Here is a 20,557-nt window from a genome sequence, read left to right on the forward strand (position 1 = left end):
CATCTTCACTTGACAAGTGTAGCCCATTCATCAGCCCTGTGACATTCCCATTCATAAAACACTCACGCGCGCACTCGCGCACACGCTCGCACTCGCGTGCGTGCACGGATGTCCACGTGCGCGCATGCGCGTATGTGCATGCGCAAGCAACGCATGCACACACTGATGCATGCTCACGCGCACAGGCGTATGCACACGTGCACTAGGTTGCATGAAACGCCAGCGCCCATCATCTCATCTCCCGACAACCCCTCATCCCCCAACACCTCACCCACCTTGCTCTCTTTCACCCCCCCCTCCCACTGCGCTCACCCCCCCGCCCCCAACAGCCCCCACCATCACCCTCGCCCCCCCCCACAGCCCCCACCACCACCCTCGCCCCCCCCAACAGCCCCCACCACCACCCTCGCCCCCCCCCCAACAGCCCCCACTATCACCCTCGCCACCCCCCACAGCCCCCACCATCACCCTCGCCCCCCCCACCCACCGCCCCCACTATCACCCTCGCTCCCCCCACAGCCCCCACCCTCACCCCCCCCCCACAGCCACCACCATCGCCCCCCCCCAACAGCCCCCACCACCACCCTCGCCCCCCCCCAACAGCCCCCACCACCACCCTCGCCCCCTCCCCATCGCCCAACAGCCCCCACCGCACACCCCCTCGCTTCACCGTACCGTGTGGATAGTGGGGGGGGGGGGGGGGATGCGGAGGGGGGTTTCTCTCCGTTTCCATGGCGACGTCTCCATGGCGACGCGCATCTCCCTCCTCGCGGTCCTCTCTCCCTCCGCCTCGCTCACCGCCTGCCGCTGCGTGCGGTGGCTCCACGGCATGGCGGATTTGTGGTCTGAATATTTCTTTGCGTGAGACCCAAAAAAATGCCGGTTTCGCCGCGAATCCGCATTGTGCGGTCGCACCTCCGATTGGCGCGGTTGGCTACGTACGGCGCGAAAGAAGTTCAGCACACACGCAACGCCAGAGTATCGCCGTTTAATTTTGGCTTGGCGTGGTTGAAAATCACCCACGTGGACCACATTGGCATGGCTGTTATGTACCCGAGTATGAAGCACTAAAGGCAATTGTGTATATATGTTGAATGTCTTTCGCGCCAAACTCTTTGGTTCTTTCGGTAAAGTCACGTAGGTAGAAAAAATAACAGACCACGACGCTTCGATCGCCACACAAGCAGTCGTCATCAGGTGTGTGGATTCCTGCAGTCACGAAAGCTTAAAATCAAGATTCTTTCGCACCATACGTAGCCAACCGTGCTAATCGGAGGTGTGCCAGGCTGCCTGTATCGCAAAGTGTGACTCTCCACCCTTGGTATGCATGGCTCTTCGCCAGGCCCTCTGGTTTCCATCCAAGTGCAGACGAAATGAAACATGTTTTTTCCAGGTAAAAAGTGTGTAATTGAAGTCTCCGATTGTGCAGCTCTGTTTCCCAGCAGGTCGCTATGAAATGCGTGCCAATAGGGATCCAGAATCGGGCCGTCGATTTTAATTGGCGCTTCGATCAATATGGAGAGCCCACATCCTGGAATAATATTCCTGTGTCATCCGATCCTACAATGCTTTCACATTTGGCAGAGCCGTCCTTCGGGTACACACTGAATCGGGGCGACTGCCCCGGCCCCGCACATTGGGGGGGCCCCGCGCTTGGACGTCACGGTGTCCGATGTTACACATCCGGTTTGGTTTGAAAGCGTTGGGGGGGGGGGCGCACCCCTCCACCCCCCCTCCCCCCCATGGACGGCCCTTACAGCCAGAGGGAGATCATCATCATCCCATTGCCATGATCAGCGTTGTCATCTTCAGGGCTTAATTTCTCACCCCAGTTATATTTGTGGATTGCCAGAGTGGGCTTTGGACGAGTGCACGTCGTGGCGAGTAGGCACAGCTGTAGCAGGAGGTCTACTGGATGCGGCGTATGGGGAGCTGAAGTATTTCCCGGGTAGCAGATGAAGGCGAACCAACAACCACCACCAACACCATCATCGTCATCACGAACACTTAGTTGGTATATCATGTCCGTAAGTTAATTGTCTGGTGGTGGAGGGGAGTGGATACCGAATCTCGGCTGGACCCGTAGAGCGACCAACGTACAAGTCAGAAACAGGTTGCGTGGAGAAGGCTTCCTGATGATGAAGCCAGTGATGAGAAGGGCACTGGCACGACATGGACACGCGCGTGTAGGATGGGCATCAACAGGAATATTAAAAGTGCGTTGTTCGTAAAAATGGAAGACCTGAAGAGAGAGCGGCGGCGACGACGACGACGACGACATCAAGAGAGCGGTGCCGGAAAGATGTGGCCACTACTTGAGCCGTATTGGCACGACAAGTGGAAACAACTGAGAGAACGTGCAGTGGACACCTCCCTCATGGATCGTGATGATGATGGAGGAGGAGGAGGAGACCGGTGGTGCCTGCCTGGCACCCCCCGTCCTGGGAGCGATGCAAGGCGACACGACACGGCCCTGGGTGTCCATCGGCTGCCGTGCTATTGTTGCTCGAACAAAAGGCCGATGAGTGAACGCCACGTGTGGAGGGCAGGCACGGGTCCTGGGTCTCCCCTAGGTCGACCCAGCCTCAAAATTAGTACCTGGTGCGATGTGTAAAAGATCTCCACGAGGGAGACAAAGGCAAGGATCACGCCCAAAGCCGCCTTTGTCTTCCCAGTGCTGATGTTTTACACACAGGGTGAAAGTTGAAGCGATCTGGGGCGAGGCCCAGGACCAGGTCAGGTCGGTAATCGTCACTGGCGTTGGCTGTGGGTGGGAGTCGAACTCGGGTGGCCGGGTTCGTCGAGCAGCTCGCTAGCCGCGACGCTGCCGCTCCCCACGCTCGTGAAAGACGAACACTCTCGCACACACAAAGACAAAAGTCCCCCCCGTGCAGCCTGGAACAGACTTTTGGGGCAAGTGCTGTGAACGAGTGGCACCTATGAAGGCCGGCTCGGCGCACGAGGAAGGGGTGGGGTTGCCAGAACCACGCCCGGCCGCCTTTGTCTCTCCAGTGGCGATGTTTTACACACCGCACCAGGTAGTCATTTGAGGCTGATTCGACCTAGGGGACGAACACACACACGTCCAATCCATCGCTCGTAGGCCTAGATCCTTCCCCTCGGCATGAAGACAAGTTGTTATAGCTCGCCGCCGTGTGCGAGCGCTGCGTCACGTGTTAATCCACGCGACGTCCGACGTTTCGCTCCACGTCGCTGGGGACCTTCAGGAGTATTCGGGAGAAGCCGCGTGTGCAGCGCGATTCCCCAGGACCCCCCACCCCTGTACCAGAGAGTCGTCGTTTCCCGTAATTATTATTTTGTATCGTGTTTCATATTACAGCGGTGGCAGGCTCGTAATCACAATAACAGTCGCTTAGAACGCTCGCTGTGGGCGCGCGTATCACTCGAATACAGCGAACTCCGGTACTTAGTCTCAACACCATCCCCTACCCCCTAGCCCCAACACTAACCCCTACCCCCTAGCCCCAACACTAACCCCTACCCCCTAGCCCCAACACTAACCCCTACCCCCTAGCCCCAGCACTAACCCCGACCACCTAGCCCCAACACTAACCCCTACCCCCTAGCCCCAGCACTAACCCCGACCACCTAGCCCCAACACTAACCCCGACCCTCTAGCCCCAACATTAACCCCTACCCCCTCGCCCCAACATTAACCCCTACCCCCTCGCCCCAACATTAACCCCTACCCCCTATCCCCAACACTAACCCCTACCCTCTATCCCCAACACTAACCCCTACCCCCTAGCCCCAACACTAACCCCGACCACCTAACCCCAACACTAACCCCTAACCCCTAGCCCCAACACTAACCCCGACCCCCTAGCCCCAACACTAACCCCTACCCCCTAGCCCCAACACTAACCCCGACCCCCTGGCCCCAACACTAATCCCGACCACCTAGCCCCAACACTAACCCCTATCCCCAACACTTACCCCTACCCCCTAGCTCCAACACTAACCCCTACCCCCTATCCCCAACACTAACCCCTACCCCCTAGCCCCAACACTAACCCCGACCACCTAACCCCAACACTAACCCCTAACCCCTAGCCCCAACACTAACCCCGACCCCCTAGCCCCAACACTAACCCCTACCCCCTAGCCCCAACACTAACCCCGACCCCCTGGCCCCAACACTAATCCCGACCACCTAGCCCCAACACTAACCCCTATCCCCAACACTTACCCCTACCCCCTAGCTCCAACACTAACCCCTACCCCCTAGCCCCAGCACTAACCCCGACCACCTAGCCCCAACACTAACCCCGACCCCCTAGCCCCAACACTAACCCCGACCCCCTAGCCCCAACACTAACCCCGACCTCCTAGCCCCAACACTAACCCCTAGCCCCAACACTAACCCCTAGCCCCAACACTAATGCCGACCCCCTAGCCCCAACACTAATCCCGACCACCTAGCCCCAACACTAACCCCTATCCCCAACACTAACCCCTACCCCCTAGCTCCAACACTAACCCCTACCCCCTAGCCCCAACTCTAACCCCGACCCCCTAGCCCCAACACTAACCCCGACCCCCTAGCCCCAACACTAACCCCTAGCCCCAACACTAACCCCTACCCCCTAGCCCCAACACTAACCCCGACCCCCTAGCCCCAACACTAACCCCGACCCCCTAGCCCCAACACTAACCCCTACCCCCTAGCTCCAACACTAACCCTTAGCCCCAACACTAACCCCGACCCCCTAGCCCCAACACTAACCCCTACCCCCTAGCCCCAACACTAACCCCTACCCCCTAGCCCCAACACTAACCCCTACCCCCTAGCTCCAACACTAACCCCTAGTCCCAACACTAACCCCGACCCCCTAGCCCCAACACTAACCCCGACCCCCTAGCCCCAACACTAACCCCTACCCCCTAGCCCCAACACTAACCCCTACCCCCTAACCCCAACACTAACCCCGACCCCCTAGCCCCAACACTAACCCCTACCCCCTAGCTCCAACACTAACCCCTAGCCCCAACACTAACCCCGACCCCCTAGCCCCAACACTAACCCCTACCCCCTAGCCCCAACACTAACCCCTAGCCCCAACACTAACCCCTACCCCCTAGCTCCAACACTAACCCCTAGCCCAAACACTCACCCCTACACCCTAGCCCCAACACTAACCCCTACCCCCACCCCCTAGCCTCAACACTAACCCTAACCCCCTAGCTCCAACACTAACCCTGACCCCCTAGCCCCAACACTAACTCTGATCCCCTAGCCCCAACACTAACCCTGACCCCCTAGCCCCAACACTAACCCCTACACCCTAGCCTCAACACTCACCCCTACACCCTAGCCCCAACACTAACCCTGACCACCTAGCCCCAACACTAACCCCTAGCCCCAACACTAACCCCTACCCCCTAGCCCAAACACTAACCTTGACCCCCTAGCCCCAACACTAACCCTGACCCCCTAGCTCCAACACTCACCCCTACACCCTAGCCTCAACACTCACCCCTACACCCTAGCCCCAACACTAACCCCTACACCCTAGCCCCAACACTAACCCCAACACTAACCCTGACCCCCTAGCCCCAACACTCACCCCATCACTGCCATCTCCTCCCTGCAGCCTTCCCTTCCCATCCACTTCCTCCTACCGAGTCGGGGTCGGCCCCGGTGTGTGAAGATTGTGCGTGCGGGGTGGAGTGGTGGCGCAGTGGTTAGCGCACCGCCCTTGCGAACCCGTCCACCCTCGTGTCTCGATTCCCAGCCAACGTCAGTAGCGGCGAATGTCTGAGCCAGTCGTGGCTCTTGCCTAGGTCGACTCGGCCTTAAATGAGTACCTCGTGCTAACCACGTGTACGCCACATCAGTGCTGGGGAGACATTGAGGCACCGTGCGGTGCTGGCCACACCCCATACGGTGCTTGCCACACCCCATGCGGTGCTTGCCACACCCCATGCGGTGCTGGCCACACCCCATACGGTGCTTGCCACACCCCATGCGGTGAGCATGCTGTGCTGGCTTGCACAGGCGCTCGCTAACAGCACTTGCCCACACAGACTGTTAAGGCTATACGGGGGATATTTGTATTTGCATACGCGTGCGAGAATGCACGTGCTTGCATGCGTATGTGTGCATGCGTGTGCATGCATGCTTACATGTGCCTATGTGCATGCACGTGCGTGTGCATGCGTGTGCGTTGATGCGTATGTGTGCATGCATGCATTGGCATGCGTGTGCATGCATGCATCTGCATGCATTGGCATGCGTGTGCATGCATGTGTCTGCATGCATTGGCATGTGTGTGCATGCATTGGCATGCGTGTGCATGCATGTGTCTGCATGCATGCTTACACGTGCCTGTGTGCATTCATGTGCGTGCGTGTGCATGCATGCTTACATGTGCAGTGCACAAACAAGCATGCATGCATATGTGTGCGTGCGTGTGCATGCTTGTCATTTGCATGCACGCGCCAGTACGTGATTTTGCACGCGGGCGAGTGCGTGCGTGCTGTGTGTGTTTGTGTACGAGCGTGCATCCCAGGGATTACACTGCCTCTTAGTATGCAGGTGCAGTCGTGTGGTCTCTTCCAGCGGAGACTCCCTCCCTCCCTTCCGCCCCCCCCCCTCCCCGCATCCTCCCCGCACCCCCCGTAATTCACGTTAACCCCATACCAGCACGTTGGGTTTTCCCGATCGCGCTGTATGTCTGTCTCTCCGATGTGTATTTGTCTTTAGGGTTGTACGTCTCACGTGCCCAACGTCCTCCAGATGGACGTCCTCCCGGGATTCGTTCCATCCCCCCTTAGCTGCCACTCCGTCATTGTGCTTGACCGTTCATTGGACGTCCGTCCGTCCGTCATCTGTAAATAAAGAGCTTCATAGCTCATCGGATTCCTCCAGTGCAAAATACGTATTTTGATTCTCATTCTCTCTGGCCACCACGCGCTGTGCCCAGGCTCAACTCGCTTCTCTCTATGATTCTGGACGGGTGGTGTCAACCATCTCGCCGTCGCTACTTTGCGTAACCCTTTCAGGTTTCCCCGCCAATTTCCATGCGAACGTGGAAATCGGGTCAGGAACAGCGAAGGCATTCGAACCGTGGTTGTCAGGGCTAAATGTATCCTCGGACGTATTTACCGCAGTGGCTTTAGGGTTAGCGTCAGGGTTATAGGTTTATGGCCAGGGCTACTCTTCGGGCTAGGAGGTCAGGGTTAGTGTTGGGGCTAGGGGGTCGGGGATAGTGTTGGGGCTAAAGGGTAGGGGTTAGTGTTGGGGCTAGGGTGTAGGGGTTAATGTTGGGGCTAGGGGGTCGGGGTTAGTGTTGGGGCTAGGGGGTAGGGGTTAGTGTTGGGGCTAGGGGCTCGGGGTTAGTGTTGGGGCTAGGGGGTCAGGGTTAGTGTTGGGGCTAGGGGGTCGGGGTTAGTGTTGGGGCTATGGGGTCGGGGTTAGTGTTAGGGCTATGGGGTCGGGGTTAGTGTTGGGGCTAGGGGGTCGGGGTTAGTGTTGGGGCTAGGGGTTAGGGGTTAGTGTTGGGGCTAGGGGGTCGGGGATAGTGTTGGGGCTAAAGGGTAGGGGTTAGTGTTGGGGCTAGGGTGTAGGGGTTAATGTTGGGGCTAGGGGGTCGGGGTTAGTGTTGGGGCTAGGGGGTAGGGGTTAGTGTTGGGGCTAGGGGCTCGGGGTTAGTGTTGGGGCTAGGGGGTCAGGGTTAGTGTTGGGGCTAGGGGGTCGGGGTTAGTGTTGGGGCTATGGGGTCGGGGTTAGTGTTAGGGCTATGGGGTCGGGGTTAGTGTTGGGGCTAGGGGGTCGGGGTTAGTGTTGGGGCTAGGGGTTAGGGGTTAGTGTTGGGGCTAGGGGGTCGCGGTTAGTGTTGGGGCTAGGGGGTCAGGGTTAGTGTTGGGGCTAGGGGGTCGGGGTTAGTGTTGGGGCTAGGGGGTCGGGGTTAGTGTTGGGGCTAGGTGTAGGGGTTAGTGTTGGGGCTAGGGGGTCGGGGTTAGTGTTGGGGCTAGGGGGTCGGGGTTAGTGTTGGGGCTAGGGGGTCAGGGTTAGTGTTGGGGCTAGGTGTAGGGGTTAGTGTTGGGGCTAAAGAGTCGGGGTTAGGGGTGGGGGTTGACAAACCCCCGGCATTGTTGCTGGGGGACCCATGCCTCTGTGCGACCGTGCCGGGTGGGTGGCGGGGGGGGGGGGCAGGGCCCGAGTGTGGGTCGCGCCCCCAGCAGGGGCAGCGGGAGGCCGACGCGATGAGCCTCGCTGGACAAATTAGGTTTTGTGGACAAAGTCATTTTACAAGGAATACCCCCCCCCTACCCCCCCCCAGCCCCGCCCCCCAGCACCTCCAGCCCCGCCCCCCAGTCCTCTCCCTAGCCCCGCCCCCCGTGTCGGTGAGAAAGGCAGAGATCGTGTGAAGAATGCCATGCGGGGGATGTGTGTGTGTGTGTTACAGAGACACCACGCGTCTCCTGCAACTCTGCTTTGGTGTGCTGTTTGTTGCGTTGCGCTCGGCTGTGCTCAGAACAAAATGTAAAGGTGCGCGCACGCACAAAGATAAAACAAACAACAAATTACCCCCGTATAGCCTGTAACAGACTGTCGGGGCAAGTGCTGTTAGCGAGCAGCTTTGAAGGCCGGCACTGTGGCACACGAGGGGGTGTGTGGCCAGCATCACGCCCGGCCGCCTTTGTCTCCCCAGTGGCGATGTTTACACACCACACACTAGGTAATCATTTGAGGCTGAGTCGACCTAGGGGAGGCCCATGAACGGTTCAGATAATCGTCACCAGTGTTGGCCGTGAGCGGGAATCGAACTGGGGTCGCCGGGTTCGTAGCGCAGCGCGCTAACCGCTACCCCACCGCTCCCCACGCGCTCGCTCGCAAGCGTGACTCATGCCACTTCAATTAAACTGCCCGCGTAGATTTCTTTAAAACAAAATCAATACCAGCTCCAGGTACACCCCGCCCCCTTCCCCCACTGCGCCACACACGGGGGGGGGGGGGGCTGGTGGGGGTCCTCACTCCCTGCCTACTCCTCCGTAATGCACTGCCATTTGGTGGTGGTGGTTGGTGGTGGCGGTGGCGGTGGTTACTCTGCACGTGGCTGCCTCCTGTAATCCGGCGCTGGTGGGGGGGGGGGCAGTGAGGGTTGGTGGATCACACACAGATGGGTTGTGAAACTCCCCCCCCCCCCCACCGTGGGTGGATGTCAAGGAGGAGGAGGCGTCCCTCCTGGCTCTGCCAGCAACACGGTGGACTTCAGCTGTGTCATCCGTATGGGGATAGAGTGTCTCCCCCTCCTCCCCTTGCACGCATAGGGGTTTCTCCCAAGGCGCTTCGGTTTCCTCACGCGTGTAAACGCTCATCAGTAACCGAACCTTATGGCGGGACCCCGGGGTCCCGAATAAACGGAAGTCAAAATCGCAACGAATAAATACAAAATTTTGGCGACTCCGTCCCACCGCGCACACAAACGTCGCGAGCCGCCTGGCGCGGACCGTTCTGTTGTCGTGTCGTGTGTCCAAGCGCAGCGGCGAGGGCGAATGCGCAGAAGAAGCAAAACTTTTAAACTTCGATTAGCGCGTCGTGTAGAGCTCGTCGAGAGGAAGAGATCGCCGTGTCGTTCGCCTTCAACAGACGTAAAATGACGTCGCAACGCAGTTTATGCGAGAGCCGGGGGCTTATGGGGCCCCGGGGTCCCGCCATAAGGTTCAGTTGGCCGATTGACGTACATGTAGAGGGCCACAGAGCTCGGGCAATTGTTGGAGCCGGCGGCCCGAGGCGAGGCTGCTGCTGCTGCCGCTGCCTCCCTGCGTGTCCGCGATTTCTCCACGCCGCCTCCGAGTCGTCCTCTCTCTTCGAGAGCGGCGCGTTCCAAGTTGCAATTATGATCATTGTATTGTCCTCGCAAGAACAAACCTTCCCGACAATGCATTATCCCACCCCAACCCCCTCGCGTGCCGTGCCAGCCTTCACAGGTGCTACACGCGAACGGCCCTTGCTCCATTAATTATCTATTAGGGCTACATGGGGGGGGGGAGGGGTGGGATCTTTGTGTGCACGCGCGTGTGTGTGTGTGTGCACGTGTATGCGTACGCCCGTGCGTTACATGCGGCGCGTGAACATGCGCATGTGCACGCGCCTCTGGACGCGCGTGTACAGCACGGCGCTGTTGGCTGGCACTACTGTGCTCCCGGTGTGCCAACATCGTTGTGCGTGCGTGGTTGCTGCTGCTGCTGCTGCTACCTTCTCAGCATCCCTAATTTACTGGAAATGCATTATGGGACAGAAGGTTCTGGAATAAACCTCACTCTTTTTTCCCCAACCCCCACCGCCGATACCACCACCACCACCACCTCCTCCTCAGCCCTCTTCCACCATCACCGACACCCACCGCCACCCACCCACCCTCCCTCCCTCTGTGTTATTTTTTTTCCACAACGCGCAGAGCGGTGACGGCTCGAATGCAAAGTGACTCCGAGGAGCATCACAAACCCGGCGGCGGCGGCGGCGACAGCGATCCCATTGCCTGTGCAGCCCTGCACGTTGCACATTGCAGCAACAACAACAACAAAACACGACACAGACAAAGATCCCCTCTCCCCCGTATAGCCTTTAACAGACTGTCGGGGCAAGTGCACATTGCAAAATGCACCGTGTACGCGTGCACGAGCGCGTGTGTGTGTGCATAATTGTACGTGTGTGTGTGCATGTGTGTACGTGTGTGTGTGTGTGTGTGCATGCGGCTACGTCTGTGTGTGCGCATGCGTGTACGTGTGTGTGTGCATAATTGTACGTGTGTGTGCATGCGTGTACGTGCGTGTGTGTGCATGCGTGTACGTGTGTGTGCATGCGGCTACGTGTGTGTGTGCGCATGCGTGTACGTGTATGCATGCGCGTACGTGTGTGTGTGTATGCATGCGGCTACGTGTGTGTGTGCATGTGGGCAGCGATGGTGCAGCGGTTCGCGCGGCTACCCGAGTTCGATTCCCGCTCACGACCAACAGCAAAGACGATTATTTGAAGCGGACTTGGGTCTCCAGTTGGTCGACTCAGCCTAAAATGAGTACCTGGTGCAGTGTGCATCGCCACTAGAGATACAAAGGCGGCCGAGCGTGGTGCTGGCCACCCACACACTCGGGTGCTTGCTAACAGCACTTGCCCCAACATTATGTTAAGGCTATACTGTGAATCTTTGTGTGCGGGTGTGTGGGCGTGGGGAGCGGTGGGGAAAATGTGTATCAGCGTTGCGAACTCAGTAACCCGAGTTACATTCCCTACTCGCATCCAACATCAGTGGCGAATATCCGAACTGGTTCAATCGAGAGGGCTCTTTGATTCGCAAGGATATGTAGCCTATGGCGGTGAATCGGTCATTGATGAGCACCGCTGGGAAACGATGGTGGCGGTGGTGGTGATGATGATGATGATATTTCCAATTTCAAATCGATGTTCTGGCTTGACCGACTTTTATGGGATGAACCGTCATGCATATTGGCACGGCCAGCCAAGGAGTGGAGAGCAACTTCCATCCACCGAGGAGATGGAGCTTAGAAGTTACCGCGGCGTGCGCATGCGCTGGGTTGGATTCTTACATCGCAGGATCGTGTCTTGAGATGCGGACTGCGTGGAAAGACCTTCATCATCATCCAGCAGTGGATTGAGTGTGGCTGATGGAAATGACGATGATTATGAAGAAGAGCCATTGATTGATTGAAAAGGGGGGGGGGGAGGGTGATGAATGATTTTTTATTTTGGTGTTGATGATGGTGGTGGTGATGATGATGGTGGTGGTGATGATGGTGGTGATGATGATGATGGTGGTGATGATGGTGGTGGTGGTGATGATGATGATGGTGATGATGATGGTGGTGATGATGGTGGTGATGATGGTGGTGGTGATGATGATGATGGTGGTGGTGGTGATGATGGTGGTGGTGGTGGTGATTATGGTGGTGGTGGTGATGATGGTGGTGATGATGATGGTGGTGGTGGTGGTGATGATGGTGGTGGTGGTGATGATGATGATGGTGGTGGTCGATGATTATCATAGTGACAGCGATCTGGTCACGTTCACACGTTTCATTACGCCATGTTTTTTTGTGAAACAACCCTAATACAAAGACAAAGATCCTCCGTAAGTGCTGTTAGCGAGTAGCACCGATGAAGGGCAGAAGGGCACGCGAGGGGGTGAGTGGCCAGTACCACGCCCAGCCGCCTTTGTCTTCCCAGTGGCGATGTTTTTACGCTAGGCACTCATTTGAGCCTGAGTCGACCTAGAGGAGTCCCAAGACCGGTTCAGATAATCGTCAATGGCGTTGGCTGTGAGCGGGGAATCGAGCTCGGTTTGCCGGGTTCGGAGCGCAGCGTAGCGCCAACCGCTACACCACCGCTCCCCACGTGTCCGTGCATGCACGGACACGCACGAACGCACTCAAACGCGGACACGCACACACGCACACGCATGCAAACACACGCACAACACACACACGCGGACACGCACACACGCACGCACACGCAAGCAAACACACACGCACGCACGAGTCCAGGCGCACATTGTTACGCGCGGCACGCGCGCGCGCGCGCGCATTCTACGCCGGCATTTGTAGTTCCCTGTCTATTCCCCACCCCCCTACCTCCCCCTCCCCTCGTCCTCCCCCTCCCCTCGTCCCCCCACACTTCTCCCCCGTTTCTTCTCCTCTTGCTCAGCCCCTCCCCCCTCTCCAATTCACATCCCTCTCCATTCTTGCTGCCACCAACCCAATGATCGATGATGACAAAGATGATGGTGGTGGTCAATGATAACGATAATGACGATAATTGTGTCCACCCCGCGTGCACATCGACGCACAGGTAAAGACAGAGATCCCCCGTATAGCCTCTCGGGGCAAGTGCTGCGAGCCAGCACCTACGACGGCTGGCAAGGCACACGAGGGGTGGGTGTCTCCCGAATTCTGATTATTTTATTTCCCCCCCCACACACTGCATCGACAACTCATTTTGTTAAGGCTGGGTCGACCTAGGGAAGTTGCCCAGGACCAGGTTGAGATATTCGCCACTGTATTCCGTGAATGAGGAATCGAACCCGGGTCGCCAGGTTTCGTAGCGCAGTGCGCTAACCACCACACTACCGCTCCTCGCGTGCACGCACGCACACACACAGACACACACACAGACACACACACATTTCCCCTCACCCCCTTCCCTCGCTCCCTCGCCCCCCTCGCCGTTCATTGATGAGCGTGGGCGAGAGAGTGAGAGAGAGAAGTGGGTGCTTATGCGAGTTTAAGCAGTGTGTCTGTGTGTGTGTCTGTGTGTGTGTCTGTGTGCGTGGGGAGCGGTGGTGTAGTGATTAACGCTACGCTGCGCTATGAACCCGGCGAACAGAGTTCGATTCCCGCTCACGGCCAACACCAGGTGACGATTTTCTGAACCGTCATGGGCCTCCCCTAGGTCGGCTCGGCCTCATATGAGTACCTGGTGCGGTGTGTAAATATTGTCACTGCAGAGACAAAGGCGGCAGGACGTGGTGCTAGCCACCCACCCCCTCGCGTTCGCTGCCGGCCTTCATAGGTGCTCGCTAACAGCACTTGCCCCAACAGTCTGTTACAGGCTATATGGGGGAATCTCTGCCTTTGTCTTTTTTTTGCGTGCGTGCGTCCCTTCAAAGACAAAGATCCCCCGTGTAGCCTTCAAGAGACTGTTGGGGCAAGTGCTGTTAGCGAGCACCTCTGAAGGCCGGCATCGCACAGGAGGGGGTGGGTGGCCAGCACCACTCCCGGCCGACCTTATTCCTCCCCCAGCGGCGACTGTTCCACGACGCCCTGGGAGGCCCAGGGCGTCGTCCCCCCCCCCCCCCCCCGCGTTGCAGTGCACGGCGCTTGTGCCTCCTCGAACGTTAAACAGCGAGAGGAGCGCGCGGCCACGCGGGGGTGGGGGGTGGTGCCACACCGAGCGCAGGCGCAGGGGCCCCAGGTAGCTCAAGGTCCCTTACCCCCCCCCCCCCCCCCAACGGATTCATGGGAAAATAAGGGAGGGTGGCGGGAGGGGTATGGGGTCACTTGGAATCCTCGCATCGAACGATCGCATTCAGAATCCCAATGAACGCGGACGAATTAGCCACGAAATGCGCTCCGCGTGCGTTGAACTTCGTTCGCGCCGTGTGTTCGCCAAGCGCGCTAATCGGAGGTGCGGTGGGGGGGGGGAGCAAAACGCGAAGCGGTTTTAATTCATCAATCTCCATCATCGTCTGTCCCTTTGTTTCCCCCACCTCGCCCCCACGTCTCTGTCATCTCACGAGCCCCTGTCTCTCTCTGCGTGCCTCATCCACGTCTCATTATCTCACCTCGTCTCGCCGCCTCTCTCCCCTCTCTTGTCCACGCCTCTTCTATCGCCCCACTAAGATGGTAGAAGAGATGTCGACCTCCGATTGGCACGGTTGGCTACGTACGGTGCGAAAGAAGTTAAATTTGGGCCGTACCTCTCCCCCCCCCCCACTGACTCCCGGCACGTGCCAAAGCGTGCGCGCGTCTTGAAGGGAAATCGTCGATTATAACCAACAGAGAAGAATGCAACGGCGACGATGATGATGAACGTCGAGCCGTCATCCACTGCTGGAGGATAGTGTCCCCGTGCCGTCGCCATCCCTCTCGATCCTGCGGGAGGGAGGGAGGGAAAGGATGATGGTGGTTGTGGTGGTGGTAGTGGTGGTGGTTGTGGTGGTGGTGGTTGTGGTTGTGGTGGTGGTTGTGGTGGTGGTGGTTGTAGTCGTGGTGGTGGTTGTGGTGGTGGTTGTGGTGGTGGTGGTTGTGGTTGTGGTGGTGGTGGTTGTGGTTGTGGTGGTGGTTGTGGTGGTGGTGGTGGTTGTGGTGGTTGTGGTTTTGGTTGTGGTGGTGGTGGTGGATGTGATGGTGGTGGTTGTGGTGGTGGTTGTGGTGGTGGTCGTGGTGGTTGTGGTGGTGGTGGTGGTGGTGGTTGTGATGGTGGTGGTTGTATTCGAGAGAGGTGGCGATGGTGGTGATTTTATCGGCGGGGATGGTGGAGGAGGTAGCAGTGTGGATGGCGAGGGACGGGGGAGCAGGAGGGAGGGATGCTGTTGATTGAGGAATTGGGGGAGGAGGGGGGAAGGAGGAGGAAGGGGAAGCAGGCTGGAGCTTGCGCAGTGGCACCTCGCACAGAATGCAAATGCGAGCACCGATCCTTAAAGGGTTTTCTCTCTCTCGCTCGCTCTCTCCGTGGGGCGCGCTGGGTGGGGTGGGCATGCCCGTGTTACCTATGTGTGTGTCCTGTGTGCGTGTGTCTTACATATGTGTGTCTGTGTGTATCCCAGCCTTCGTACAGTGAGGGAAAAAAATATTTGATTCCCTGCTGATTTTGTACGTTTGCCCACTGACGAAAAAAATGATCAGTCTATAATTTTAATGGTAGGTTTATTTGAACAGTGAGAGACAGAATAACAACAACAAAATCCAGAAAAACGCATGTCAAAAATGTTATAAATTGATTAGCATTTTAATGAGGGAAATAAGTATTTGACCCCCTCTCAATCAGAAAGATTTCTGGCTCCCAGGTGTCTTTTATACAGGTAACGAGCTGAGATTAGGAGCACACTCTTAAAGGGAGTGCTCCTAATCTCAGCTTGTTACCTGTATAAAAGACACCTGCTCACAGAAGCAATAAATCAATCAGATTCCAAACTCTCCACCATGGCCAAAACCAAAGAGCTCTCCAAGGATGTCAGGGACAAGATTGTAGACCTACACAAGGCTGGCATGGGCTACAAGGCCATTGGCAAGCAGCATGGTGAGAAGGTGACAACAGTTGGTGCGATTATTCGCAAATGGAAGAAACACAAAAGAGTCAATCTCCCTCGGCCTGGGGCTCCATGCAAGATCACACCTCGTGGAGTTGCAATGATCATGAGAACGGCGAGGAATCAGCCCAGAACTACACGGGAGGATTTTGTCAATGATCTCAAGGCAGCTGGAACCATAGTCACCAAGAAAACAATTGATAACACACTACGCCGTGAAGGACTGAAATCTTGCAGCGCCCGCAAGGTCTTCTATTTGCGAATAATCGCACCAACTGTTGTCACCTACCCACCAAGCTGCTTGGCAATGGTCTTGTAGCCCATTCCAGCCTTGTGTAGGTCTACAATCTTGTCTCTGACATCCTTGGAGAGCTCTTTGGTTTTGGCCATGGTGGAGAGTTTGGAATCTTCTTTGGTTCTTTCGGTAAAGTCACGTATAATGAGAATAAAATAATAAATTGATAAAATAAAATAACACAATAATATTCTCACGACGTTTCGGCCACAACACAAGCGGCCTTCATCAGGTGAAGGGGTGAGACTGTCTGGTAGGACACTCCAGCGCTGTCCTACCAGACAGTCTCGCCCCTTCACCTGATGAAGGCCGCTTGTGTTGTGGCCGAAACGTCGTGAGAATATTATTGTGTTATTTTATTTTATCAATTTATTATTTTATTCTCATTCTACGTGACTTTACCGAAAGAACCAAAGAAGATGAATCATTGCAGTCACGAAAGCTTTAAATCGAAGTTTGGAATCTGATTGATTGATTGCTTCTGTGGGCAGGTGTCTTTTATACAGGTAACAAGGTGAGATTAGGAGCACTCCCTTTAAGAGTGTGCTCCTAATCTCAGCTCGTTAACTGGATAAAAGACACCTGGGAGCCAGAAATCTTTATGATTGAGAGCGGGTCAAATACTTATTTCCCTCATTAAAATGCAAATCAATTTATAACATTTTTGACATGCGTTTTTCTGGATTTTTTTGTTGTTATTCTGTCTCTCACTGTTCAAATAAACCTACCATTAAAATTATAGACTGATCATTTCTTTGTCAGTGGGCAAACGTACAAAATCAGCAGGGGATCAAATACTTTTTTCCCTCACTGTAGGTGCTCGCGAACAGCACTTGCCCCTGAAGTATGTTGAAGCTATCAGGGGGATGTTTGTTTATGCGGGGAGCGGTAGTGTAGCGGTTATCTTACTGTTCGATTTACGCTCACAGACAACGTCGGTGACGAATATCTACACCGGTCCTGGGCATCCCCTAGGTCGACTCAGCCTTAAAAAAAGATTACCTCGTACAGCGTACAAAGACCGGCACCGGGTAGACACGGGCGTGGTGCTGGCCACCCACCCACCCACTCGTGTTCCGTGCCGGCTATCATAGGCACTGTTCGCTAACATCACTTGCCCCAAACATCCTGTTTAAGGCTGTGCGGGCAGTCTCTGTCGTGATATTTGGCGCCCACCAGCATCCCCGTTGCATCTGTCAAAACAATCCAGTCACCGTGACATGACCTTCTTGCCCGAAGCCGGGGGAGGGATTCACGAGGACCATGTCAGGCACTGAGCCCGGGGGCCACTGAGGGCCTCGGTTCGAGTCCGGTTCTCGCGTGCGGAGTGTTCACTTCTCGGCCCCAACGCGCTCACGATTGCCACGACAACAACAACAACACATCTCATCTCATCCGTGCCGGGTTTTTACTTCCCACATTAAAACAGCAGCAGTGAGAAATCAGGCAGACGCATATCACTTCTCCCCGCTGTGTCCCCACGTGACACTCACCCTGCTGTGTCACCACGTAACACTCACCCTGCTGTGTCACCACGCGTCACTCACTCTGTTGTGTCACCACGTGACACTCACCCTGCTGTGTCCCCACGTGACACTCACTCTGCTGTGTCACCACGCGTCACTCACCCTGCTGTGTCACCACGTGACACTCACCCTGCTGTCTCCCCAAGCGTCACTCACTCTGCTGTGTCACCACGTGACACTCACCCTGCTGTGTCACCACGTGTCATTCACCCTGCTGTGTCCCCACGTGACACTCACCCTGCTGTGTCACCACGTGACACTCACCCTGCTGTGTCACCACGTGACACTCACTCTGCTGTGTCCCCACGCGTCACTCACCCTGCTGTGTCACCACGTGACACTCACCCTGCTGTGTCACCACGTGACACTCATCCTGCTGTGTCCCCACGTGACACTCACCCTGCTGTGTCACCACGTGACACTCACCCTGCTGTGTCACCACGTGACACTCACCCTGCTGTGTCACCACGTGACACTCACCCTGCTGTGTCACCACGTGACACTCACCCTGCTGTGTCCCCACGTGACACTCACTCTGCTGTGTCACCACGTGACACTCACCCTGCTGTCTCCCAAAGCGTCACTCACTCTGCTGTGTCACCACGTGACACTCACTCTGCAGCGTCCCCACGCGTCACTCACCCCGCTGTGTCACCACGTGACACTCACTCTGTTGTGTCACCACGTGTCACCCTGCTGTGTCACCACGCGTCACTCACCCTGCAGCGTCCCCACGTGACACTCACCCTGCTGTGTCACCACGTGACACTCACTCTGCTGTGTCACCACGTGTCACCCTGCTGTGTCACCACGTGACACTCACCCTGCTGTGTCACCACGTGACACTCACCCTGCTGTGTCACCACGCGTCACTCACCCTGCTGTGTCACCACGTGACACTCACTCTGCTGTGTCACCACGTGTCACCCTGCTGTGTCACCACGCGTCACTCACCCTGCAGCGTCCCCACGTGACACTCACTCTGCTGTGTCACCACGTGACACTCACCCTGCTGTGTCACCACGTGACACTCACCCTGCTGTGTCACCACGCGTCACTCACCCTGCTGTGCCTCGATATTAGGAAGCCACTGGAGCTATGCACTTTTAACTAATCAAGATTTAAAATAAATATCTTTAGAACAGATGTTTGTGTTTAGTTTGTTGTTCTTCCTCGTACCTCCGATTAGCACGGTTGGCTACGTACGGTGGTGCGAACGAAGTTCAACATACAGACACATCCGCGTCGCCCATGTATCACTCACTCTGTCCCCCCCCCCCCCCCATGTCCCGTACCTCATCCCCCGTGCCCCCTCGCCCCACAGGTGTCGCGCGTCCTGCGCCCGGGCGGCCACTTCGTGTCGGTGACGTTCGCCCACCCGCACGTGCGCTCGCCGCTGTACGCGCGGCGCCGCTACGGCTGGCGCGTGCGGCACCGCACGTACGGCGAGGCCTTCCACTACCACGTGTACGTGATGACGAGGGGCGACGGCGAGCCGCCCCGAGATGATGATGACGACGACGACGACGACGATGAAGACGAAGATGATGATGATGATGCGGCTCCGCCCGTCATGCTTGAGTACGACGAGCGAGAAGACTTCCTCAACGCCATCGATCTGTCAACGTTCCTTTGACCTTCGTTCACCCTTTGGCCGGTCCCACAACATCGCGCAAGTGAAGTTTTTAGGAGGACGCGTTGGCAAAGTCGCCGAGTGCGAGCGCCACGTGGATATTTACGCTCGCGCTCGGTTCACTTTGCAAGCGATGGGAAAATATCACTCGAGATGTTTCCTGAATGTATGTCTTTTGGACTTCTTTCGCACCGTACGTAGCCAACCGCGCTAATCGGAGGTGCGGTGCAAGGACAACAAACTAACACAGGAAGGAAATGAGTTTTCGGGCGACTTCACATATTCTCCGGTTCGTACGGCGTGGTATTTTTTAAGCATCCCAGAATCGTAAAGCTAAAGTTTGGGGTGGCTGCGTCCGATATTGCGGAGAACGCTCCGTGTCTTCGGGAAAGACTCTGCGTCTCGTCTCGCTGTTCGGAATCGTCTTCCCGAAACACATCTCATCCTCGTTTTAAAGCACTGTGTCCGTAACCATCTTCTCGGAAGACGCCTCTCCGTTGCAGTGCCGTATTCTCACGGTTATGAAAACGGGGTTTTAAATAAATGAATAAAAATCCGCCACAAAGTTTGGAGTGCGTCTTACTTTCTGGAGCCTCTTGTAATTTGCAGATGATGGTAGCTCTGCACCAGGAAATTCCTCCATCCAAGGGGTCTCCCTCCTCCTCCACTCCTCCTCCACCTCCTCCTCCACTCCAGGGGTCTCCCTGCTCCTCCACGCAGAGCAGGGGGCCTTCCCGCCTCCTCCTCCTCCACGCAGGGAATCTCCCTCTCAGGGGAGTACCCACACTTTACCCCTCCACAAGTGGGCCTGCCGATAATCTCGGAGAGATTTGCGTGAAATCAACATTTCAACGAATGCCCGGAACTTCCTCGCCTGGTATACAGGAGGTCGTGGGTTCGATCCTGACCCTGACGCCTGCTGTATACAGTGAGGGAAAAAAATATTTGATCCCCTGCCGATTTTGTACGTTTGCCCACTGACATAGAAATGATCAGTCTATAATTTTAATGGTAGGTTTATTTGAACAGTGAGAGACAGAATAACAACAAAAGAATCCAGAGAAACGCATGTCAAAAATGTTATACATTGATTTGCATTTTGAGGGAAATAAGCATTTGACCCCCTCTCAATCAGAAAGATTTCTGCCTCCCAGGTATCTTTTATACAGGTAACGAGCTGAGATTAGGAGCACACTCTTAAAGGGAGTAAGTATTTGACCCCTCTGCAAAACATGACTTAGTACTTGGTAGCAAAACCCTTGTTGGCAATCACAGAGGTCAGACGTTTCTTGTAGTTGGCCACCAGGTTTGC

General features: G+C 56.4%; 1 protein-coding gene across 3 annotated transcripts in view; it reads left to right on the forward strand.

The window, feature by feature from the left end:
• The window catches only part of EEF1AKMT4 (EEF1A lysine methyltransferase 4), a 59,837-nt gene extending 40,027 nt beyond the window's left edge, over positions 1 to 19,810 (forward strand). For all 3 annotated transcript variants that reach the window (XM_032962140.2, XM_032962138.2, XM_032962139.2), the window contains one exon: positions 18,937 to 19,810. In XM_032962140.2, the coding sequence (XP_032818031.2) occupies positions 18,937 to 19,248 (312 nt within the window). In that variant the 3' untranslated portion in view covers positions 19,249 to 19,810. The remainder of the gene's footprint in view (positions 1 to 18,936) is intronic.
• The last annotated feature ends 747 nt before the right edge of the window (positions 19,811 to 20,557 follow it).

This window comes from Petromyzon marinus, chromosome 28, assembly GCF_048934315.1.
Source record: "Petromyzon marinus isolate PM22_M1 ecotype Great Lakes invasive population chromosome 28, UKy_Petmar_22M1.pri1.0, whole genome shotgun sequence".
In the NCBI taxonomy this organism is placed as follows: domain Eukaryota; kingdom Metazoa; phylum Chordata; class Hyperoartia; order Petromyzontiformes; family Petromyzontidae; genus Petromyzon; species Petromyzon marinus.